The following is a 26,307-nucleotide window of genomic DNA, read 5'->3' as shown; positions in this document are numbered from 1 at the left end:
TTATTTACAAATACCCATTTCTATCAACAGTGTAATAAATGTTCATTTCGGGTATATTGATTAAAGACTGTAGTATTTAATGTATGCAATGTAAAGGATTGCAAATGATCCTAAAATAATAATAGATAAGAAATACTTGTGTATGCCGTTGGGAACATTTATGTTTAAGATACATATGTGTACATATTGCTGGTATGTACAGTAGATTAGTATTAAGATATGTGTATTAACTCTGCATGTGGTGCATACATGAATTAGGATAAGAAATTTAATAAATAAAGGAGCTCTGGGCAACCAAAGTTGAGTACTATTTTATACATGAGCTTAGCGTCGTTTTTATTTAACATTTTTGGTGACTCCGAAGTTTTTAAAACACGCGAGTGAAGTGAAACTAAAAAAGTGTGTGCAAAAAACAAAAAAAAGGTTTATATACATATAATAAATTACAAACAAAAAATTATTTAATAATAAATGGCAATAAACAAAAAAAATTTAAAACCAAATTCCATAACAAAAACCAAATTACATCCGTAATAATTAAAAATATTCTTACCTGATATTTTTAATTATTACTTAACTGTTTTATTATCTTATAAACAATTTTGTTTTTGGGAGAAAGTGGAGAGTCAAATAAAATTAGCAGAAGAACTGCAAAAACTTCATTTTTAATCCATGAGTATGGATATAAATGTAGAATTAAGAAATTTAGAGAAACTCCAAAATAGTTTTGACAAAAAATGGTCAGAACTTCAACGGAACTATTAGAATTGTCAAAAGATACCAAAAATAAAAAAGATTGTTTTAAAAATGATGTTGAAGGGACGGTAGGTACGCTTTATTTGACAGCGTATGCCAAATTAAGCGAATTGATAGCTATAATTCAGGAAAATAGTGCTCCCAGGAAAATGGAATGTCTTCCAAATCCTGGTTTAGTTCTCAGACTTTCAATTCTTATTAACAGAATTAGGACAAAATATTGAAGACTGCGAAATAAACGAAATATGCTTTCTACATAGACAGCATAAAGACTAATAGAAAAAACTCGTGATACTGTGCTTGAATTTATTAGCCAACACGAAGATAAAGAGTTAACAAGTAAATTCTATGATTTAAGAAATTGAGTTTACAAACTCAAATTAAAATCTATTAAAAAAAATGCTGCCATTTTACGTTGCCGCTGGTTGACATTCCCATTTTTAGGTTACGCTCAGTGGCAAACTTTTAAAGAATTGTTTGAGCAACTCGTAGTCTCTCAAAATGTTTCAGCCACGTATAAAATGTGTATTTTAAAAACTAAATTAAGAGGATCGGCTGCAAGTTGTTTTGCAAATCTGCTTTCAACCTCGACAAATTTTTCAGTTTCCTGGAACCTTCTTAATGAAAAATTTACTAATAAAAGGTTACTAGCAAATACTTATTTCAAACAAATTTTAGATGCTCCAGTAGTGACTGAGAGTGCTTTTAGTGTGCGAAAATTTCAAGAAAAAATTTCTGAAAGTACACAAGCATTGGAAAGCCTCAGTTTGTCTGCAGATAATTTGGTACAAGCTTTATTAAACTATACGCTTGTGCAAAAATTAGACAACAATTTTAGACTTAGGTATGAAAATTCCCTTAAAAACCCCAAGGAAATACCTACCTTAAATTCACTACAGTCGTTTCTGAATCATGAAGGGAATGCACTAGAAGCAGCACAAGCTTCAAAAACATCACCAATATTTCAAAATGCAGAATTTAAATGCATAATGGGATGTAATAATCAACACAATATATTTTATTGTTATAAATTTAAAGCTCTTTCTATGCAGGTCAAATGGAATGCAGTAATGAAAAACAAATTATGCACCAAATGTCTTAAAAAGGACACAATATAAAAGAATGTAAAGGCGAAAGTTGCCTCACCTGTAAAGGAAACCATCATTTATGGCTCCACAAAGACAAATCCTTTAAAGCAAAAAGCACAGTGATTTAAAATACTAAAACTGTGAGAATAATAAAGGCCTTATTAGATAATGGGTCTCAAGTTCACCTTATAACCAAAGAACTGAAGGAGTTGGACAAAACAAGACAAATACAAAGGAAAGAGTTAGTCTTCAATTAAAATCAATAATATAACCTTTCGAGACAAATTTAGACACCATTGTGGTACAAAATATTGTGTCTCATGTTCCCACAAAATTCATTAAAGTTAAAAAAATTCTAGAGAATATGAAACTAGCAGACCCTTCATTTAATATTCCAGGTAAAATTGATTTACTATTAAGCGCGGGCATATTTTTTGATTTGTTAAAAGAAGAAAAAATAACTATTGAAAATATGAATTACAAACTCCAGAACAGTGTGTTTGTGTTGAAAATCACTAAAAGTGCGTTAACCCACTAACAAAAAACGTCAGAAACACTAAATTTTACGAAAGAAATGGCAGAAGGAAGCTGCACCCAGGCTTTTTTTTTAAATTGAAAATGGGCGTGGCGTGACATGTACGAAATATGGGTGAAATCGGTTCACAACCACGCCTTCTTCCAATATAACGCTATTTTGAATTCCATCTGATGCATTATCTGTATAATATACTATATACATACATTAGGAACCAATGATGATAGCGGAATAAAACTTTACACAAATACGGTATTTGAAAAATATGTAAATGACGGATAATGAAATCTCGATTATCACTTTATCATGCGAGAGTATAAAATGTTCGGTGACACCCGAACTTAGCCCTTCCTTACTTGTTATGTATGTACTATTCCCTAAGTGACTCGCGAAGCCAATAAAAAATTTAACTATTGCATTATATTGTTACCATGACTAATGATATTCTTGACAAGAAGGAACGAGTGAAGCCGAGGGTTTGGCAAGTTGTTTATAAAAATGAGTTGCACTAATAATAGATATGTGCGATAATTTCTAATCGGTAAAGTGCAGGTATGAATAAGTAAGGAAGGGCTAACTAGTTAAGTTTGGATATAACTGATAATTTTATTATACATATGTAGTATATGGGAGATGTGGGTATTATCGACCCGATTTTATCTATTTTTGCCAATGCTATATACATACATGAATATGCCAAATACTAATAAAATGTTTCCTGATGGATTTCGGATGAGGAACTGAGGGAGACGAAAGCAAACCATGATACCATGTTTTTCCCATAAATTGAACACCAACATTTCGAAATCCGTTCAAATTGCTTTGATTGGAAAGATATCTGAAATATTCAGAGAAGTTACAACATTTTTCCAAGTTTCAAAACCGAAACGTAACACTGTTTTAGCTCAATTCTTGAGCAAAAAAATTGTGCAGCTATGTGAGACAAAGTGGGTACATGAACTCACAGTCACCCTTCCAGAAATAAGCGAATGGAAGAATAGAACGATTGCAGTAAAAGCGTCGATTTTAGTCACAGTACTGTGCAACATCGAATTTATTATTGGAATTTTCTGTCTCAGTGATGTTTTGTCATTGACGCAGCCACTTTGTGTGATTCTGCAGAACGAATCAATCGACCTTGCGAAAGCATCAAACGTCATAACAACATTGGTTGCAACACTGAACATGCTGATCATCACTTTAATAAATTTTTTTCAAATGCTACACAGATGGCTGAAAATTAGATGTTGAAGTGAAAAAAAACCCAGAACATGCGGTCGTCAGAGTCATTGAAACAATCACCCATCTCAAAGCTGTGAAGACTTTTACAGGGTTTCTGCATACATTCCACTCATTGACACAGTCATGCAAGATTTTAAAACGCGGTTTTCCGATGAAGTTCTTGAAAGTTTCAATTTGAGTCAACTGTTACCAAAATTTAACCTAAAATTGGAAGAAAACGATTTAACTGTAATCATTGAATGCCTAGTTAGACGTTTTGGGTAAATCTTTCCCGGAAACAAAGAACTGCAAAAAACGAAGCTCAAAGCTGAAATAGCGCTTTTTCAACAACAATAAAAAAAGAAAATGGCTACGACAATACAAATGCTTTTTGCCTTAGAAACCCTCAGCACTTGCGATAAGGATATATACATATATAATACATATCGTCACCTGAAATGCAAAATAACGTAACAACATTTTCGAAAATTTACAGTGCCAAGAATGAAACACGAAATAAAATGGAACATAAGTGAAACAAAATTTTAATATTGGTTAAAACTGGTTTATATCTGACCGCAGAACGTGAAAATGTTGAACATATGTAATATTATTTATGTAATTTGAAGTAGTGAAGCGTAATCAATAAGACACTCAATTTCGAATTTTTTGATGATACGTTATTTTGCATTTCAGGTGACGATATATACATATACTTGGCTCAGAACAACGATGCTCCAGAAAAGATTGAACGGCTTAGCACTCCTCAACATAAACTAGGACATTACTGTGGAATCAGAAGAAATAATATAAAGATTTAGTAAAATGAGCAAACACCGCATTGATTTTATGCTGTAAATTAAATGTTGAAATATGTATGTATAAAAAATAAAATTATTGTTTAAAGTTAAACATTTCTCAAATCAATTACAAAATCATAAAGTTCCAACACCCGTAAAATATACTTCAGAACTACTTTTAATATTGTTAAACGAAACCATGCATATTTACATATACATATATGTACTCTTACTGTACTTCTGTAATCTTGTAGATCAAATTTTGAGCTTAACGAACCATCGCATATGTGATGATTTTAATTCTCATTCCTGTAAATTTGATGAAGTGAATCAGATAAACTTTTTGAAATTAAAAAGACCATATTGCTTTCTCTCAACGTCAGAGACCTTTTAAAGTATAAATATGTTAGTATAAATGTGTAGCGTGATCAGCTGAGTGAACTTAGTCCACCCGGCCGTCTAGACTAGGGACTCTCCCAGTTTCTGAGATATCGATCTGATACGTCTATAGCACAAAGCTACCTAGAATTCAAGGCTATATCCAAAATCGAATTTAAGAAGTTTATCTAAAATTTTTTTTCTTTACTTTTGAACACCACTCGTATAGCTGCCATACAAATTGACCGATCGAACTCAAGATCTTCAGGAAGTTTAACGGAAATACTCACACTCACATTCAATTAATTTCTATGAAACTACTTATGTAGTTATGTGGTTCACGACTTTGAAAAGCTTTTTAAGATGGTATGAGGAAAAGCTCATCAGTTTGATATTCATCAGACTTATGAAAACTACCCAGAGTAATAGAGTACAAGATTGCGATACGATAAGTAATACACGAAACAAGCTGAAAAACTTTTATTGTAATTATAAACAATTTTCATTTCGGTTTCTTTCTTTCTTGGAGTCAACAAGAAAAATTCAGAATCAGTCGCCACAAGTTCGCCATGTGTAGCTGATCACTTTTTCGTATACATATAGTTTTAAAAGTGAAAATAAAGAAAAGATGATTATAGAACGTAACATGTATTTACTTTTGGCATTTTTGAGTAAACATTTTTTGTTTTCCAAAGCGCAGTACGAAATATGGAGTAGAAAGGGATACGATAACGATAAATATAGTTTATCTAAAACAATACAAATAGGTAAAGTTGAAATATATTACAATAATAATATACCACAAAATCTTTACTATTTTTAGACTGTATGAGAGTATGGACAGCGTAAATATTTGTACAATAGGGTGTGTTTAGTAATTAAGTTGAATTATCTTTTATATTACATTCGTATATGCATATTTCTCTAAATTTCAGGTTGGCAGTAATGTTCAGTACAGTGCACTTAGGGTGGCATGAACTGTACATAGCGCACCATGAATACTCGCTCTAGTGAATAATTTATTTTTATACTCATGTTGCATGTTCCCACAGAATATAATAGATTTGTTCAGCTTGTTTGTAACGCGAAAAACTAATCGAGAGAGAAATAGATTTACGTACCATACCCATACATATATACGTAAATGATCATGAAGAGTTGAAGTCGGATTGACAGTCCGTCCGAACTACCTGTAACCTGAGTGAAAATTAAAACATCTTAATGAAACTTAGTACACATGTTCCTTGGCATCTTAAGAAGATCAGTATTGTATCAATTCAATCTAATGCTTTCATTTTTCAGTATACAAATCAAGCCCCAATAAATATAGCGGATAAAACTTTGCACACATAGTGCATTTGATATACATATGTCCTCTCAAATCTTAAAATTGTCAAAATCGTATCATAACGTTCAGATACCGAAGACCCAGTGCCAATGGAGGAATTTTTACCGAAAATATCGGTCAATGTGTAAGAAATATAGTATATTTGAAGTTCGGAGGCAATCCTTTCGTAATAATAATATGTATGTCAGTATGTCAAAAATGGGTTGAATCGTGTGAATGTGGAAAGTAGCCCACATATACCAAATGTAAAGATTTTCAAACTTCCAATTGACTTTATATCACATACATATATCGGGCAATATGTGAGTTATCTCAATAAATTTGATTGGATAAAATCGGATGGATCTGGCCTACATACAACTAATATCAGGATTTTCAAACATCCAGTTCAGTTTAATCCATATATAATGGTGATGATATGTGAGGAACCTTAACTAAAATCTTTAATAATTTGTGATAATATCGTACCGTAGCGGAACGCCGTTCTAAGCTGCCCCTTAACAGAAGTAGTAATTAAAACTATCTAAACTGAGTGGTAAATTTTGCAATAATTGAAGGTATTTCCGTGACTTAACTCCTTGGAAGTTGTAAGGGTATAAATTGTTCGGTTATACCCGAACTTAGGCCTTCCTTACTTGTTTATATTAACTACTCTGTAGGATGACCAATTAAAAGTTGAGTATTACGAACTTAGGCATTTGCTTAATGTTTCCTCTTATTTTTCGCATTAGTTAGATAATATATAAATAATGTATATTATAACCTTTTTTGTTAGGTTTAGTTACTGATCAGTATAGTACAGAAATGGGTCTCATTTTTGAGCATGCAATTGAAGTAGCCAATGCCGAAATAAAAATACCTCTGAAAGTTATAAAAGAGGAGGTGAATTATGGAGATTCCTTTCAAGCTTATAGCACATTATGCAAACTATTACAGGTAAACTTAAAACTTTGAATCATTCTTTTTATATTCGTTTACTGAAGTGTTATTTTATTCCAGAATGGTGTAGGTGGAATTTTTGGTCCCTCTTCTAAACACACTGCTAGACACTTGACCACAATTTGCGATGCAAAGGATGTGCCCTATTTCTTTTCAGAAATGAATGAAAACCCAGAGGCTTTCAACTTATATCCCCATTCTTTGGACTTTTCAAAAGCTTTATATTTTTTGCTCGATGCTTACAAGTGGTCGCGTTTTATTTTTTTATATGAGTCTGGTAAATGATATTTCGTAACAAAATTATTATGTCTAAAGTGTAAAAGCAGACCCTTATAGGATTTTTCCATAACATTCAAAACCTGTTTTCGAAGAAATGCCAAAAACTTAGTCAAGCACTGAGAAGATAAAGAAAGTCATATGACGAACGACAGGGATACACTTAAAATACCGAAGTTCAAAATGCCGACACATCAAAATACCGACAAAATTTAATCATGCAGCTAACTCAAAATTCCCACAAATCCAAATACCGACAAATCAAAACACCGACAAACCAAAATGCCGACATGTGAAAAATATTTTACCTTGTCTGCCCTTATTTCTTAGCACAGAAAGAGAATTCTACTGACTACGGGTTATGATCCTGAGCGTGTTCGTGGCCGAAGGCCGCAGGGCCTTGAACGAGCAACGCCACTTTTTCTTGATTTGTCGGTGTTTTGATTTGTGGGTATTTTGACTGTCGGAATCCCAAATTTCGAGTTTTTATTGCCGGCATTACGTTATACACCCCGAACGGCATATTGCTAATTAAAATATACAATTAATTTAATTGAAATATACGAGATATAAACTCATCTAAATAGGCAAAGGAGAGACGCAGATACCGTATTTTAGGAGAAATTTCTAAATAGATTTTGGAAATTGCGAAGGTGTAAAATGTCCGAACTAACCCGAACTTAGCCTTTTCTTACTTCTGTAAATAATTGTTTACTTATAAAGCCTTTAGTCTTATTAGGCACCTAATATTGAATATTAAAATCTCTGAGAGACCATGAAGTTTTATTTTATAACTATATTAATGAATGGTATATAAAAAAAAATAAAATAACAGAAGTTTATAAATATATATTTTTTTGACGCTGTGAAGTTGAGTATCTTAATATACTAAATGGGCTCCTATCATATTATGGCAATAATGGCCCGACTATAACGGTTTTGCGTTATGACATGGAGATGAACAACAATTATAAGTCTGTTTTGAGACGGGTGAAAAAATTAGGGGATAATCACATTGTCGTTACTGGCTCTTCTGACACAATGCCAGAATTTCTAAAACAGGTATGTAAAATTAATGTAATATGAAACCCTACTCTATACGTTCGTAAAGTAACCTAGAAATAATAATATAAAAAAGTCTGTCCATTCAAAAAACAATTACACCAAAAAGAATTTTTATCCTTACTTTTAAATACAAAAGTTAAATTGGTTTTAAGTATAAAATATATTTCGTTAAAGGGCCCATGTAAACACCTAACAGTGTTTAATTGTTATCTTAAGAAACTTATACAACTACTCGCATTATGAATTGTGCATAAATCACAATTTTTAGAATAATACTCACCTAAAAATTAAATTCAACTTGTCCAAATAGAATTTTCAAAACTCTCCATATATTTCTGACTCCAATATCTCTAAAAGTTTGTAATTAAGAGTGTAATTAAGGTTCAGTTTCACTCGAACTTAGGGATTCTCTTTATTTTTTTTAATATTTTACAAACAAAAGCATGTTTTGTGAGGTACCCTTCAAAATTGTCACATATTATATAAGTACTTATATAATTCAAAATTTTAGGCTCAGCAGGTTGGCATTATGAATGAGGACTATAAGTACATTATCGCAAATTTAGATTTCCACGCTTTTGATCTTGAAGAATATAAATACACAGAAGCGAACATAACAAGCTTTAGATTGTTTTCCCCGGAACAGAAAGCGATTCAGGAAATTATGGAGAAGATGGGACACAAATCTTCGTTAGAAGATTTAAGAAATGGTAAGTTGCTTATGAATGTTTTTAATAATGTATAACTCATATAATATATTATACTTTTTTATTATAGGATCTTGTCCTATAACTGTTTCCATGGCTTTAACATATGACTCGGTTCAACTATTTGCGGAAACTACAAAACATCTTACAGTACGAAATATACCTTTGAATTGTAGTGATCGCAGTGAAAGTGTTCTGGATGATGGTTCTTCATTTAAAAATTACATGAGAACGGTATTTGCCTAAAATGTTAACTTATTTTTATATTTGTTTGTCTTATGTTATTTTTGTTCCCGGTTGTCGGCGTCTTTCCTTCAGTGTTGCCCTTTCGGTTTACACGGGACGGAGAACGTCTAATATAGAGAGAATTCAGGAAATATCAATCATTATTTTTATTATTACACATTTACATATGTATGTATATATAATATGAACATTTTTAAATTTTGCTCGAAAAATCTATTTATATATAGTCGTGTTAGTTACGCTAATTAGAATTCAAGAACGGCTGAACATCGGTGGCTGAAAATTGGTGGGGAGGTACCTTAGAACCAGGGAACAGACATAGGATACTTTTTATCTCTTTATGCTAAAAGTGAATACAATTCATATATACCAAAATTATATTTCAAATCATAATTCATGTAAGAATTATTTGAAAATTTTATTACTTCCACAAAGAATAATAATAAGAACATGTAAGGAAGGGCTACGTTCGGGTGCAACCGAATTATAAATAAAACACGCTCTCTTATTTTCATTGAGATAGCTCACATATTGGCCGATGTATGCGGTACAAAGTCACCCCGAATTTCGAAAATCTTTATATTAAGTATATGGGGGCTAAGGGAAGCATTGGTCCGATTCAACCCATTTTTGACATACAGACACACCGTTATAACAGAAGGATTATCCTTTACATCAGTTATATATGTATATCACACATCGATCGACATTTTTGACCAAAAGTCAACTATACAATTTTCACACCGGCTCTTTTAAAACTCTCTTATGCCGTCTCGGTGGTAAAATTTATGTTTATTATATATAATCTGTCGCGTTTGGTTATTGATTTATCGCGATTTCACTAGTTTTTAACAGTACCGTTATATGGAGAGTGCGCGGGGTTATCCTCCGATTTCATCCATTTTCACACTTCGGTACAAATTCTTATACGATTTTGTCTCAGCAAATTTTATTAAACTTGTTAGAGGGCGGATCCACGCCCACTTTAAAAAAAAAATTTCCACCGGTGCCCCTTGCTACTGTGAACCCCTGTACCAAATTACAGCTTTATATCTTAATTATTAATTATTCCAATTCTCTGAACAAGGTTCCTAGATTATGGGCGAAGGACGCAAATGCATTCATAACAAACCAAACGCGACATCTAACAAAAAAAAAAAATACACAAATTTCTTCGAAGCATCGCAGAGAGCAGTGCAATATTTAAACGGAAAGGATAAACTATATGCGTACAATTTCACACTGATCCTTCCTCAAAACTAATACAATACAATTGCTAAATATTGGGAGTGGTAGAATAGATCACACCTGAAACACTCCTCAGAAAGTTAGATTATGAACTTGCGCGCCACAAACTTTGTACACAGCTTTCGCCTCTTTAGGGCGTCCACTGCATTCATTGTCCTCGGTGCTCATTTCGCCTCTTTCCAACTTAGCAACGGGTCAATTTCCCTGGCGCGGAGCCAAAATTCGACATATTATTTTTCCCACAAAAAACAATGCTTTATTAACACCAAAATGCGATATCTCATTAACTAATAGTTCCTCAGTTGCCAAATTTGTAAACGTATATTTTAAAGGTAGGAGTTGACTAGAAATCGTATAGATAATATTCGTAGTACTATCTACATATATATCAGCCACAGTAAAGCTTGGACGGGTTCTCTAGTCAATAATAAATACGAAATGACTACACTTGAATGAATTGTTCAATATAATGTTATTGCCTATACAATTACGTGTACTCTCAAATGTCAGCATCAACACTAACTCTTCATAATTCAATGTCTCTAACCCAAATGTTTTTTTTTTATTCTTTGCCAAAGCTGAAGCTTCAGAAAAGAACGTTAACTGGACCGATATACTTTGATGGGAATGTACGGAAGGGTTTTACTTTAGATATAATTGAATTACAACCATCTGGAATTATAAAAATTGGAACCTGGGACGACATTTCAAACCTAACCATACAGCGTGTGGCGCAGACAAATTCTGTAATCGACAATGTCGACAATTCGCTGGCCAATAAAACATTTGTTGTATTACTGAATGTCCCGGTAAATATACAATACATATAATACATACATACAGTGTACCCAAAACGATAGGAATATGGACAACAAAATAAGTACAATATTGTCTACAAAACGAACTAATTAGTTTAATCATAGTTTAAACCTAAACTATGAGTGAACTCTAAATTAAGCTAATATGAATATGTAGATAATTTGAACCACATATTTATTTATTTCATTATACTTCAAATAGTTAATTAGGGTAGTAAGATGTGTGTTGGATATTTATTTTTTTTTTTTTCTTCAATTAAAAGATTATGAGTTTAAGTAGAGTTGTATATGTACCTATGGATTTAAATTAAGGTAAGGGAATGGATAATGTCTAACACTTTAGAACAACATGTGTTTAAATAAACATGACAAAGATATTGTTATTGTTTTGTCGGATTTCTCATCGGAGGCTTCAGTTAACAATGATGAAACTATTCCAAATTGAAGAGTTATTTTTTTTAGATGAGTGAATATTGAGCTTTAAGAGCAATTGGCCGCATATACCATATACATACTCGAGCGGGTTGATTTACAGGGGGCCAAATAATCGCGTATGAGGGAAGTATTCTGTAGTTCATTTTGAACAACTTTACTTCATATAAATGGTTATAAATGGTTAATTTTTCTTGGATTACAGAAATTTCTTTGTCAGTTTTTGAGATATCCAAACAAAATTTCATACATGGGTGCATTTTTATATTCAGATCGAACAACTATACCACATATCTCCCACACAACTGAATAATGGAGTTAATTTTTTCCAGTTGCCGGCCTTTTAATAATAAGTTAAAAGTATTTAATTTTGCAGAACAATTTCTAATAGACATATGTTTAACAATGATTGTGAGAATAAAGGAAATCGGACAACTATAGTATATGTACTACTGTGATCAAATTGAAAGGTGAATTTTGTCTATTGCATCTCCTTCAAAGTAATCCTCTCCCGCTGCAATACACTAATGCCAACGAATTTCCCAGTCATCATAGCACTTAGAAAAAATCCTCCATTTTGATGGCCAGTATACATATGTATATATCCTCAATTGACTTAACTTAAAACTTAATTATTATTATTTTGACACGTTCTAATACATCCTTAGATGTATTACTTTATAAACATACAAACATTAATTATTTGTAGCATACACAGTATATGAACGATCATATTTATTTTTCAACACAAATTAGAACAAACCCTACGCTAGCTTAGTAGAAAGCTATGAAAAACTAGAAGGAAATAGCCAATATGAAGGTTATGGCGTTGATCTTATAAAAGAGTTAGCACAAAAGCTTGGTTTTAATTTCATCTTAAAAGATGGCGGTAACGATTACGGATCTTATAATACTACAACAAATATGGGTTCTGGAATGTTAAAAGAAATTATTGATGGGGTAAGTATAAACAGATATGAAGAGATATTCTTTAACATGAATACATAATGTTTATGTTATCGAAAGTTTTACTTTTGTTATTCCTAGAGAGCACATTTAGCCATAACAGATTTGACAATAACAGCAGCACGTCAACAAGGTGTCGATTTCTCCATACCCTTCATGAACTTAGGTAAAGTTATACCAACAACGAACAAAAATCGATAATAACAGTACTATCATTAGGCATAGCAATTATACACGTAGAGCCACAAAAAGACACGCAAGCATTCTTTACATTTATGGATCCATTTTCACAAGGAGTTTGGTGGCTTTTGGGACTTTCTTTTCTTTTTGTTTCATTCAGTTTTTTTATATTGGGACGTCTTTCACCTTCAGAATGGGATAATCCTCATCCCTGCATTGAAGAACCATCACAATTAGTAAATCAATTTACTATAGGAAATTCTTTATGGTTTACTACTGGCGCTCTACTGCAACAAGGTTCCGAAATGGAACCAAAGTAAGTAAAATACATGAATTTTATTTTAAGTTAGAATGGCTAAATTCCTTAATTAGCATTAACTTACTTACTCATTATTACACTAAAATTTTCTTAAGATACATACTGCATATTACATATAAGATGAGGGAACCTAACGTGAAATATATTAAAAATATTTTTTTTTTTTTACTTTTTAGAGCCATTTCCACTCGCACCGTAGCTTCTATTTGGTGGTTTTTCACTTTGCTTATGGTTTCATCTTACACTGCAAATTTAGCCGCTTTTTTAACCATTGAAGATCCAACTAGTATTATTAACTCCATAGAAGATCTCGTTAACGAAAAAGTAGCATACGGTGCAAAAAAGATCGGTTCAACGAGAGAATTTTTCGAGGTAATTATCATATAGTGTTACTAATTAATACCAATTTATGTTAATAAATTGTCACCTGAAAAAAAAATCAATTTCCGTTTAACTTTTTTAATAAATTCATTTTATTCTAGAAATCAGAGGATCCTCGTTATATTAAAATGAACAATTTCATGAATGCTAATCCTAAATATTTGACAGATTCTAACACGGAAGGTGTCAATCGCGTAGATAAAGGATATGCGTTCTTGATGGAATCCACTTCAATTGAATATCACACAATGCGCATGTGCAATTTGAGTAAAATTGGTAATGCATTGGATGAAAAAGGATATGGTATAGCAATGAAGAAAAGTAAGAAAATGTGGAAATCATATGAATATAATAAATAATATTTCGTCTAATCAAAAGTTTTGACTATTTAATAATAGTGTAACAATCAGCCATCTTTTATAATTAAATAATTTATATCAAAGTTCACAATGTTTATGTAATTATAGACTGGCCTTACCGCGACAAATTCAACAATGCTTTGCTTCAATTGCAAGAACAGGGCACATTAGAGAAGATGAAGAATAAATGGTGGAATGAAGTAGGTGCCGGTATTTGCTCTGTGAGTATAAAACAATTTCTTATCATAATAACAAAGGTATCTATGTATGTAGATATTATTCTCCTAACTTAAGCATACCATATCTTTAACATCGTATATCGATATATGAATATTTTTGACTTGTTTGTTCATTCGTTACTTGCGACTATAAGATTTCTTTAATATCTTCTCAACCTATTGGCACTTTGATTTCACAACAAACCCTAATTTAACATAATAATAAAATTATTAACGGTCCTTTTTCATATTAGAAACAGGGACAAGAAAGCAAGCAACATTTTCAAACTCTTTGTTTTTTTTTCAGCTGATTAAAACTTATTCAAATATAGTCAGTTTGATTCTCATCGCGTTTTAATTTTTCACAATGAAATTATATAATATTATAATAAATATTAAATTAAGTTATATTTGTTTATATACCTATGGTTATGTTTTTATTTAGTCCGGTAAGCAACGTAGTGAAGACACCGAGCTAAAAATGGAGAATTTATCAGGTATTTACATAGTCTTGGGTGTAGGAAGTGCCCTGGCATTTGTTTATGGAATAGTTATTTGGTTTTATTATATCCACACAAAGGCGAGACATTATAACGTAGGTTCAATAAATTAACATAAAATACAGTAATTTTTAAGATTTTTTGATCGTTTCAGTTACCAATGAGAGAAGTATTTGTAGAAGAATTAAAGTTTGCGCTGGATTTTAATAGCTATACGCGAGTTCTTAAAAATACTGCTTCAATGTATTCTTGCGGACGCGATTCTATTCCATCTGTCTCATCTACACAAGACCATAAATCACTAAAACATTAATTACTTTATAATAATTTATATTTTAATGAATAAATTAAACAATAAATAACTAAAAACCTAAATAATTTTCTAAATATTACATCTGGGTATTACAATGTGTATACCGAGATGAGTATAAAAGAAATATATATAGTAAAGATATTCGAGTTTTTGTGGAATTATGTGAGTATGTTATCAAAAATTAATAATATTGACTAAGTTTTTAACTATGCCCAGTTGTTTGTTCTCCACAACATAACATGAATATGGTTATCAATATCCCGATATGACGAACGTACTTCACCTCCTTGTTCATAAATTGTAGCCTTGATTCCTTCCTGAGAGTTGTCTATATCCATAAACCGTGCGATCAAAGAACGATAGCGCCGACCAATAGTTGCTATTAATGGGAAATTTGGATGAGGCACAGTAATAATACTTTTTATCTGCAATTAATAAATAAATATATATACATAAAAATATCTGTAATATACTAAATCAGAATATATGTATATTTATATACATATGTATATTTTGAAATCTTAAGTTATTTATAAAAAACTAATTTCAAATTACAAATTAATTAATTGATTGTTAATTTAAACTACCTCGTTTTCATATGGACGAAAAACGGTAATCGGCCTCAGCGTATTCAATTCGGTGATTATCAGACAACCCCACGTTGTTCCGATATACAATTCATTACTATGGGAAGCCAATGCTGATATCTGACATTTAACCAAACTTAAATGCTCATCGATCGCTATGCTCTTCAAAGATTCCGAGCAAGGCAAGAGTTTAGAGCAATCTAGTTTATTTTCGATTCGTTTATTATATACATTCCATTGGTATACAATAAAACCAGGATAAAGACAAGAAAATACAAAATCATCTGTGGCGAACATACGTGCGACTTTTACATCTTCAATAATATTAGGTTCATCGCTGTGGCATAATGACTGATGCCCACAAACCCCGCTCTTGTTCAGCGGAAATACATTAATTTTACCGGCCATTTCACCACACCAAAGTTCATATTCACTGAAAATTAAGAAGACAATACTAATTAGTGTCATCTAGGTACGCGTGCATTTCGACAATAACTTACTTATCAATAATCACGGAACATGCACTATGTAATATAAGACCGGAACAAATTTCAGTAAGTACGAATGTACCTTCAGCAAATGCACAATTTGTTGGTATTTTCGTAGAGTCTACTAAAAAAACGCGACCATTGTGTAAACCAATAGCGACGCGTTCAATGTTACGAAGATATACCAGACTTATAACTGGAGACTTAATAACTGGATCCAACATGTAAGTAAATGTGTGCGCATAGCTTTTGATACTGGAAAAAAACAAATTTATTTTATTAGGTGGATGTGAGTCCAGTGTCATGTAAATCATACCTGTAAGAATGTATATTTCCTATCGTATCACCGATCCAAACACAATCTTCAATAATACAACAAGAAATCATATTAATTTTATGCTGACGTGAATTGGAACGTGAACGACTACTCTTTGAGCTATTGCTTAAATCTGAACGAGGGGAATTATCCATTTGGATATGATCCACGCAAAATATGGTACTGCCCTGTAGAAAATTACCAGATGGTAAAACATCTACAATGTCGATACGTGAATTGTAGGAAGGAAGCCAAATCTCAAAACCTGTTGTTCCATCTGTGTCAAAGCGAAAAATTCTAAATACGATTATGAATAAATTTAAAGAATTACAAACCCTCATTTGTTGCAAAGTCATTAAAAATACCGCAAACCACCTTTTCGTTGTGAGGTAGGGATATTGTATCCAACAAATGTATACACTCAGGAGCACTAAGTATTGATACAATTTGACTAGCTGATGGACGTTTTTTTGGCAATTCATCCCAACATAGAACCATAAGATCAAGACAATACGAGGGAAATTGCGTTTCCCGCTGAGTAAGAGGTGGACGACTACCTTCCAGTATGCATTCCTTTATGGACTCGTAGCCTTCAAAAGGTTGACGCAAGCTAATAATCTCGTAAATAAACATTCCAAATGAAAAGCAATCGACCTGCAGCAAAATTTAACAATTTTGAATTGTTTTCAAAATATGATTGTAATCAAACTCCACCTTTTCAGTATACTCCTCTTCACCATTGTAACGTATAATTTCAGGTGCCATAAAACCCTCAGTACCTCCGAAACCCTTCGATCCATTTGGCGCTGTTTGACGGCTAATACCATAGTCAGCAATCTTTATATGAACAGTATTCCGCGGTGTGTCTTCACTATTAATAGGATTAAAAAAAAATGTTATCTTCGGTTGCAAAAAAGTTAGTACTTCACATATAGAGAACTTTCCACAAAAGAACGTGATTTTGATCGTTCAGTTAGTATGATAACTATTTGATCTGGTTCCGAGACATGTACATATATGATTTCACCAAAAAGTGGACGGTCGATCGTCCAATTTTCACACCGGCTCCCATAAAAACATCTCGGCGGTAAAATTTAATGTCTCCGGCATTCACACTGTCGGTAGGAGGGATTATAGTATTTCAGCTGAGTGTTTGTTGTTTCAGCTTTAGTAGTTTAGGAGATATGTACATTAAACTCATTAGAAGTCGGCACGCTTGCACGGACGGAAGGACAGACAGACAGTCACCCGGATTTCAACTTTTCTCATCATCCTAACCATTTATATATATGTATGTATGTATATATTTCTATCTCGATTAGTTTTACTATTATACTCTGTAGCAATAGGTTTCAAGAGTATAAAAATGTTTGGTTCCGCCCGTCCTTGATGACTTCTTTCTAAAAGCAATATTTGAAAAATTTTTTTAAGAGTGGTTTTTTTCCTGATGACGTTTGACTTTTGATAAGTCTATCAAATATTTTTAAGCACAATAATTCCTTAATATCCGCTGCTACCAGCCGCGATGATTTAAATTAATAATTTTTGACCATTTTTCCATAGTAGCATCCATACGCGCATCCGGTTTGCGTGATCCTGGTTTTCGAATCCTGCCTTTGACCAACATATGGAGGTTCGTCACACATGACTTCATTGTGTTGTATAGTTTAGCAATTTCGGCCACTTTTTGCCCTTTTACATAGATATTCTAAATTATTCGCTACACTACACTAAATTACTATGAACTACGTATATTTACTATCGTAGTATGATTTCCGGATGCCATTTTATAATATTTCTTACGTTGAAATACCTTTAATTAGTTATTTTTCGACAACACAACGAAAACTACTACTTCTGCAAAGCTATCTGTGTTCACTCGAAATCAGCATTGAGAACGGTGAACATAAAACGAATTATAACGAAATACCTTAGCAGTATATTACTTTAATAAATAATTTTAGTAAATGCACGAAATGTTTATGTGCCCATAGTTGTATATATACATAATTTAAAGAGTCTCAGACGTTGAAAAAGATGAAAATGGCTAACATTAATTTATTCATTTGCATTTTCATTCGTTTGCTTAGCAAATGGTAATCTAGGATAGATCGAGTAATTTCTGTCTATTCTATTATTCCTTGTAGTTTCCAAATATAGTTATCCGTTTTTTTTTATTTTCTTCTAATACTCTCTGTAACTCGTTTTCAGTGCAATTGGCATAGTTACAAAAATTAAAAGCCATAATTTAATTTTTTGTTATTCTTGTCATGGCCCAATGGAGGATGGACATGGTTATAGGGATATGGACATGATCAATAGACAGAAATTGAATTACAGAACGAACCTTTGCGGCTTCCTTGAATAACAATGTCTCTAAACCAAGAGTTTATTTTTAATTCGTTTTTCTATCAGCTTACCTATGTGGATCTGGGAAATCCCAAACAAGCACATTTTCTGACTTTAAATCACGATAAATTATGCGTCGTCTGTGCAAATATTCAATGGCACGTGCAGCTTGCAAAACCAATATCTGGAACGTGTGCGGTCCAACGTGTGCACCTCTTCGTCGGTACTGCCGTAAAATCAAGTCAAGACCACCCATTGGGGCAAGCTCTAACACTAAAGCCAAAGGCCTTATGCAAATACCCACCAAGGGAACAATATTTTGATGTTTTAAAGTAAGAAGCACAGCTAATTCTTGTCGTGCCGTACAGTAAGCCTTGCAAGAATGTTGAAGGGGATCACGATCCCATTTTCCCAAAGCAATTTTGTATGCCATTAAAGCGCTCTGAAAACAAAACAATTGATAATTATCAAAAAAATGTATTCGAACTGCTTTGCAAAATGTACATATTATATATTAATAAAAAGAAATAACCTCTTTGGCCCTGGGTCCTGGTGGTACCGGCTGTAACATTTTCATAGCTACAGCTTTAAAGTTTCGTGCAGCTTTTAATTTGCAAGTTGCTTTGAATACAAAACCGAATGCCCCGCGGCCTAGAAGAGTACCTTTAATAATATCATCCGAATTTATGCTGTATCGTTCGGGTATATCGGCAAATACTACATCGGGAGCCAACCAATTTATTTGCATATCCAAGTGAACGGGGCAAACAATCTTTGTCTCATTATATACGGAAAGAATACATTCCTCCACCATCCAACAATAACAGACACTTGTTCCTTCCTGTAGATTATAAATAGGATGCCCGTCAATAGATGTGTTCCGAGAGGAACATGTAGAATCAGGTCCCACGCCTGAATCGGCATCCGAATGGTAAAGAGAATCCTTGAAATATTCAAGTTATATAGTGCATTAAATTACTGGAAACTCCGATAACACTAGTCAAAACCGTTTTTGCCACACAAACTTTCTAATGATTTTAGTTTATGTTGCTGTACCCTCAACAATAATTATAATAATTTTGTTTCAATCGCGTCCAGTTTTTTTTGTGACAGCTACATATTCATTGAACCTCATATACGTGCATTTTTTAAATAACTTCTTTTATACGGCTGTATAAATATTGCATTCGACTAACATCCGTAATGCAAACGTTTGTTACACATGTATTTGAAGAATTAACTTTTAAATCTTAGCGTCGTAATCTCACGTCGGTAATTGAACAGTGCAATTTAGAATATTTTCGACTTCCTGTTAGGAATCACGATTAATACTGGGTTCCACTACAGAAATGTTGTGTAACATATGTTAGACTGCTAATAGGTTGGACTAAACTAAAACCCAGACATAAACCATTTACTATACCAAAGATTTGGCCCGAACCAAAAAAAATTATGTAAGTGGTTATTATTTTCGTTTGACTCAAACAAAAGGCACTACAACCAAGTCCAATTAAAGTGTCCAAACTTGTCTTCGGCCAACTCTTACATAGTGCCAACTCGTCTGTGACAAAACCTCCAAAAAGATTATTAAATCTAAAAGATAAATTACCCAAACTCTGCGAGGCAAAAATTAAACAGGGAATATTTGCAAGTCCATAAATATGGCAACTGATAAAAACATAAGAGCTTTGAAGAAAAACTGAATGATCAGGAAGAACACATCTGGAAATGTTTGTGCTTTCTAAGAAAATACATATATGTTTTAATGTCACAAGAAAACCTGACGTGTCATTCACATATTATTGTTTAGCGGGTTTCAAACTTTCATATGAGTTTTTATGTGGCAAAAAAAGTTAAAATTTTGTTGAATAGTGTAATTACAAAAAAAAAAAAAAACATTATCTTCGGCTGTACCGAAGATATAATACCCTTCACAGGTACATTTCTTTTAGCGTCTATATGAACATATGTATATATAACTAAATATGAAAACGTAACAGACCCATGATGTGCATTCAATTTAAAACGTTTGGCTACTTTGGCCACAATGTTTGATATAGACATATACAGTGTCGGACAAAACATATTGGACTGATGGCTATGAATGCTAAAAACATGTCTTATACTCTAAATTACAATTTTGGATATAAAAAAAGTATTTAAATATAAAGACATATTATTTATTTAGTAAAATATCGAAATTCTAAATTCTAATTCTTGATTTGTCGATGTTCTTATTTGTTGGTGTTTTGATTTGTCGGTGTTTTGACTCGTCGGTATTTTGACTGTCGGGATTTCAAATTTTCGAAATTTTCATTGTCGGCATTACGTTATACACCCGAAATTACAAGTACCCAATATTGACTGCGACCAAATATATTGGACTAGTCGCAGTTTTTCGTAATAAAGGTCGAAAATCCCGTTATTTTCTGACGACTTTGCATTCTCTCATTTCTTGCAATTGAACAACGACATAAAGAATCAGCAACATTTTAGTTTAACCAAGTGTCTTTACATAAAAAGTCGTGACGCGATTTAAATTCTACTAATGACGAAGAAATTAATAACAAAAAGTGGCCATGGCTGGAACCAAGTGTCTTTACATAAAAAGTAGTGACGCGATTTAAATTCTACTAATTACGAAGAAATTAATAACAAAAAGTGGCCATGGCTGGAAACAAAAATTCATTTCAATTAAAACAATTAAAGCCTACAAGAATGAATTATCAAAAAAAAAAACATTTGTAAAAAATTTTGTATCAATAAATCAACAGCGAGCTTTATTTCAAATAAATTTAGAGACAGTAAATCTGTGACCATCTCACCTCCGTGGAGGATGACCCAAAGCTACAAAACGACAAAACGATTCAAAAATACTTAGAGAATTAAAAAAAATTCCAGATAAGTCGGTAGCGAGCGTGGTTAAAGCCTTAAATTTGAAAGTTAGTAGCAGTACTGTACAACGAAGAGCGTGTGCAGGTGGGCTAACAAGTTATTGGGCAGTTAAAAAGCCTTTTATATCAAGAAAAAATCAAATAAACCGATTACAATTTGCTCGGGAATATATCAACTGGTCAGCGAAACAATGCAAAATAATATTTTTCTCTGATGAATCAAAATTAAAGATATTCAGACGGAATGAGAAGAGTTCACGAACCAAAAAATAGAATAGTAATTAAAAATAATGATTGATATAAAATATTATATAACAATCATTATTCCAATATGTTTTGTCGCACTGAATATTGAATATGTTTAATTTTTTTTCATATAAAATGGCATGGAATCAAATAATTTCTAAGGTTTTGTATGTTTTCATAAAATAAATAGTTATTCTTCAAATCATGGTGATTTTTTTATATTTAAAATGATAATAGAGAATAGGAGATGATAATGTAACTCATAGGTATGAGTCCAATATGTTTTGTTCGACACTGTATGTCTAATTAAGGTTACTAAATAAGAAAAAATCGTTTATGAAATCTTTATTTTGATTTTGATCGGTCAGTTTGAAAGCAGCTAGTGTGTCGCTTTGCCAAATCTTTTGAAGATATATATTTTTTTTCTTTAAAAGCCAATTTAAATTTGCTGCACTTAACTTCATGCAAGTTGGTTTATTCGCTATATGTTTTCGCCACATGAGCCTTCGATCCAGGCGGGCCTTACATGCTACCCTGAGGTACACCAGCCATTATTGCTTATTCTTCTGATATGAAGTCTGCTACTTTAACATTTAATTTCCTGTTTCTTAAATATGACTCCAAAGATGCAATTCGGAAGGTAAAACGTTTTTGATTTTCCATAAAAGGCCTTCATGCCATACTTTATCGAACGCCTGAGCTAAATCTACAAAAATAGCTGAACAGTACTCCCTATGCTCGCATGCTTTCCTGATTTTATTGGTAATTCTATTTACTTGCTCTACAGTGCCATGTTTAGCACCAAACCGAATTGGTGCGTTGGTATTATATTATTTTTCTTTTGTGGAAGAAAGGAGTCATCTTTGATACTAACACTTTTTCAAATATTTTTGAAATGCAGGGTAAGAGACTTATTGGTCTGTAGGAAGACGGTTGTGTTAAGTCTTTTCCGGGTTTATCTATCATAATGATTTGCGTATTTTTCTGCGAAATTGGAAGTCTCCGAAACCAAGGATTGCATTGAAGAGCAAGGAGAGCACCGTTATAGCAACATTTGGTAACTCAATTAGCAGTTTTGAAGTAATTTTATCGCGTCCTAATGCCTTTTTCGGGTTTAGCTCTTTTATGATTCTAGTAACTTCAGAAGTAGAAGTTCTAATAGACACAAACGACCCGTTAGCGGTAGTGGGCAAAGTTGACAACTCAAAGTTGTTCTTTGGGCAATTAGGTTGAAATACCTTTTCTAGGTGATTTGCAAATCAATTTGCCTTTTCCTCATCACTACGTGGCCAATTACCATTCAACTATCTTAGAGGCATGTTGGAATCTACTGGTGGTTTTAAAGACTTTTGAGCTTTCCAAAGGGAGTTTTGCTTGCTAGAATCTGGACACAGTTACTTTATATAATTTTCAGTGTTATGTTCTTCCTCGCATTTAAGAGCTTTTTTTAACTTACAGCTTTCAGTTGAAGCAGAGTTGAAGGGGAGCGACTTAACTGTCATTCACGTCTAGCTCGCCTTTTATTATTTACAAGTTTTTTTTATTCATTATTGGTGATCTTTCTAAAACCAATTGGTTTATTGTTTCCTTTTTAGTGTTGCCAATATAGCTGCATTAGTTATTACGTCATTAAATTCTCTTATACTCAATCAATATTGTTGTGGCTGCTGATATATTTTCTATACTTCCACCAGTTAGTTTTATGAGAAGTTAAAGAAACCGTTAACTCAGATATCATGAGATGATTAGTACAGGAGAATGATCAGATGATAAGTCTGTACATGTATCAGCTGTCATAATCGATCTATCTATATTTTTGACAACAGCAAAATCTATTAAGTCTGGTATTTTTTTTCTATCACTGGGCCAGTATGTCGGCTATTATGCTTACTCATAATAGTGTAGTACAGCCGCCGTCCTTTCGGATTAAAAGATGTGAGCCCCAGTACGTGTGTTTTGCATTGTAATCTCCACATGCCAGAAATCTTTGACCTACCGTTCCAAAAAAGTCTTTAAATTCGCTATCTGTAATTTTAAAACGAGGTGGACAGTATATAGCCGTAAGGTTTACGTGACAACCCCGATTTTTTTAGGGATATTGTTGTAGCTTGTAACTGTGATGTAGCAAGAGATTATATACAGATATTTTGTACGCTCATTTCTTACTTAATAAATTTTGCAACATTTGATTTTGTGATTTTATTAAATCTTGGATCATGTTTTGCATGGTAGACATACATTGTGTCATACACTGTCTAAGATTTAAAATCATAGTTTCAGTGCCTCCATTTGGAAGATTTTGCGGCAGTTGCATTTGTACAGTGTTGCCTTCCACTACGATGCATAGCTTCCTTGCATAGTATTATTAGTAAAAGTAATAGGATTTGAACTTTTATCTGAGATTGCTATAATTTCATTACGGGGTGTTTGTAACATCTGGTTACAACGTGCTTGAATTCCTACAGACAATTTCCTTTTTAAGTTTTTATATACTGGGCAACGCCTGTAGTTTACAGTGTGATTTCTCCCACAATTACTACATTTATTATTTAAATCTTCTTTTTTAACAGTAAATTTTGAAGTAGGATGCAGATCACCACACCCACACAGACACTGCGTAGGGTGCAATAAGCTTTCGTGTGTCCTTACTCTTGGCAAACTCTACATTGTACTGGACCATTTCTCTTATGTGGTTCCTCAACGGTGATTCTGCAATGGAGCAGATATTTTAAATTGTAAATCTGGTGTATGTAGAAATTGGCATCAATTATATTTTGAACATTGGTTGTGGGACTTTGTACCTGTTAAAGATATCTTGTCAAATAAAAAAGACGGACAGACGGATAGGTCTAGATTGATTCAACTCGTCACGCTTTCCAAAGCTCATTTGGCAACGTATCAAATGACAAACAAAGCATTTTAAGATTAATACGCAAAATGACCACAGCAAGCAAGTTTACTTGCGTAGGCGCAAAATTATATACTCTGTTCAGGGATTAAAAACATCATATAAAGAACATATCAATTAGAAAAAAACTCACTTCTGATGCTCGTTCACACCGCTCTGTAGAATTAACATATGGTGAGAACAAATTCATTCTACTTTCATCAGAACTTTCATTCAATTTCAGAATACGTTGATTACAAAACTTATTTTTGTTGGCATTATAACTCTCTACAGAAACACCACCACTCCCACTACAATTAACAGCATAATTGGCTTGTCCACTGTTATCACTCACTAGTTTTTGTAAGCATTTTGGACATAAAGCGAGGCGAGTAATTAGAAATCGTCCTTCTGATGTATGAACAAATCGTGTTCCTAGCGCTGGATACCAATCTTCAAGTAATAAGTCTATATGATCTACAACAAGCGCCAATAATTTTGCAACCACTGACATATTTGGTTCAATTTGTGTAACTAATACTGTATCGTCAGATGATGTTTGCTTGTAAACATCAATATTAAATAGTGGAAAATATAACTCCAATATACTTGAAGACGATAAATTTACATCGCCCCACAAACCATCTAATTTGAGTTTAAAACGATTTGTAGGATTTCGAAATAAATGAGTTGTAGCAGTGGAAGGAAATGGTACCTCCCATATTTTAAAAAGTAAAATTGCTCCTATGTACAAAGAAACGCCAGTTTGCCATAAAGTCCATTTAGCATCTAGCTCCACTGAGGTGCGTAAATCGAATTCCAAGCTTTTCTAAATTAAAAAATAAATACATATTATTTTACTAATTAGCTAATTTATATAATAATAGTAAACAAGTAAAAAAGGGCTAAGCTCGGGTGCAACCGAACATTTTATACTCATGCAACTTGCAAGAATCAAATCCCAGGAAATATCGTCAGGTGCTGGTAAAACTTTATATTAAAAACTTGCGATAGAATTCAATATTCATTATTCGAAAAAATCGTGAATAAATTACAAACATGTGATATCAACTTAACCGAAGAGACTATTTCTAATTTAGAGGATATTTTGAACAAGGTATATACCAATTCCATTCTAATTCAGCGTTAAACCACAAAATTTTTAAGAAAACTTGTTCATTTAGTTTTATTAAAATATTACATTTTGACCAACTTGAACGGTTCAAAGCCAGGTGGAAAAACAGATATCATTATATGTTTGTTTTGGGGGCAGAGAAAGGGACAGGCTGATTGCATTAATTCGAACATTGTTCCGGTATACTTGAAAACGTATTTTTAGGGATTTTTTTAATATACAACTCACACATTGACCAACTTATTCTTTATAAAGTTTATTAAAATAAGAAAATCAGTATGTGAAGCATATGGAGGTAGGGACCCAATTTTA

The 26,307-nt window shown here is 32.7% G+C and overlaps 2 protein-coding genes across 5 annotated transcripts in view; one reads left to right on the top strand and one right to left on the bottom strand.

Moving 5' to 3' along the window:
* Nucleotides 1-5,262: 5,262 nt before the first annotated feature.
* LOC126752879 (glutamate receptor ionotropic, kainate 2) lies at nucleotides 5,263-15,093 on the top strand. 3 transcript variants are annotated; one of them, XM_050463903.1, is made up of 16 exons: nucleotides 5,481-5,545; nucleotides 5,602-5,788; nucleotides 6,902-7,062; nucleotides 7,126-7,342; nucleotides 8,213-8,403; nucleotides 8,918-9,116; nucleotides 9,184-9,347; nucleotides 11,186-11,416; nucleotides 12,614-12,817; nucleotides 12,905-12,989; nucleotides 13,043-13,319; nucleotides 13,499-13,694; nucleotides 13,805-14,024; nucleotides 14,171-14,283; nucleotides 14,726-14,875; nucleotides 14,935-15,093. In XM_050463903.1, the coding sequence occupies exons 2-16, from the start codon at nucleotides 5,773-5,775 to the stop codon at nucleotides 15,091-15,093; spliced, it is 2,583 nt and encodes an 860-aa protein (XP_050319860.1). In that variant the 5' UTR covers nucleotides 5,481-5,545; nucleotides 5,602-5,772. The 3 variants fall into 3 exon arrangements, with proteins under 3 accessions (XP_050319851.1, XP_050319870.1, XP_050319860.1); XM_050463894.1 differs by lacking the exon at nucleotides 5,602-5,788 and having other exon boundaries at nucleotides 5,263-5,545; XM_050463913.1 differs by lacking the exons at nucleotides 5,602-5,788; nucleotides 14,935-15,093 and having other exon boundaries at nucleotides 5,263-5,545; nucleotides 14,726-14,900.
* The window catches only part of LOC126752766 (leucine-rich repeat serine/threonine-protein kinase 1), a 49,667-nt gene continuing 38,453 nt past the window's right edge, over nucleotides 15,094-26,307 (bottom strand). For both annotated transcript variants that reach the window (XM_050463746.1, XM_050463754.1), the window contains exons 18-26: nucleotides 25,015-25,689; nucleotides 19,366-19,776; nucleotides 18,905-19,275; nucleotides 17,199-17,355; nucleotides 16,820-17,138; nucleotides 16,485-16,761; nucleotides 16,181-16,423; nucleotides 15,681-16,113; nucleotides 15,094-15,518 (exon numbers count right to left, since the gene is read on the bottom strand). In XM_050463746.1, the coding sequence (XP_050319703.1) occupies nucleotides 15,300-15,518; nucleotides 15,681-16,113; nucleotides 16,181-16,423; nucleotides 16,485-16,761; nucleotides 16,820-17,138; nucleotides 17,199-17,355; nucleotides 18,905-19,275; nucleotides 19,366-19,776; nucleotides 25,015-25,689 (3,105 nt within the window). In that variant the 3' untranslated portion in view covers nucleotides 15,094-15,299. The remainder of the gene's footprint in view (nucleotides 15,519-15,680; nucleotides 16,114-16,180; nucleotides 16,424-16,484; nucleotides 16,762-16,819; nucleotides 17,139-17,198; nucleotides 17,356-18,904; nucleotides 19,276-19,365; nucleotides 19,777-25,014; nucleotides 25,690-26,307) is intronic.

This window comes from Bactrocera neohumeralis, chromosome 2, assembly GCF_024586455.1.
Source record: "Bactrocera neohumeralis isolate Rockhampton chromosome 2, APGP_CSIRO_Bneo_wtdbg2-racon-allhic-juicebox.fasta_v2, whole genome shotgun sequence".
Lineage (NCBI taxonomy): Eukaryota > Metazoa > Arthropoda > Insecta > Diptera > Tephritidae > Bactrocera > Bactrocera neohumeralis.
This window is presented reverse-complemented; position numbering and strand designations above follow the sequence as displayed.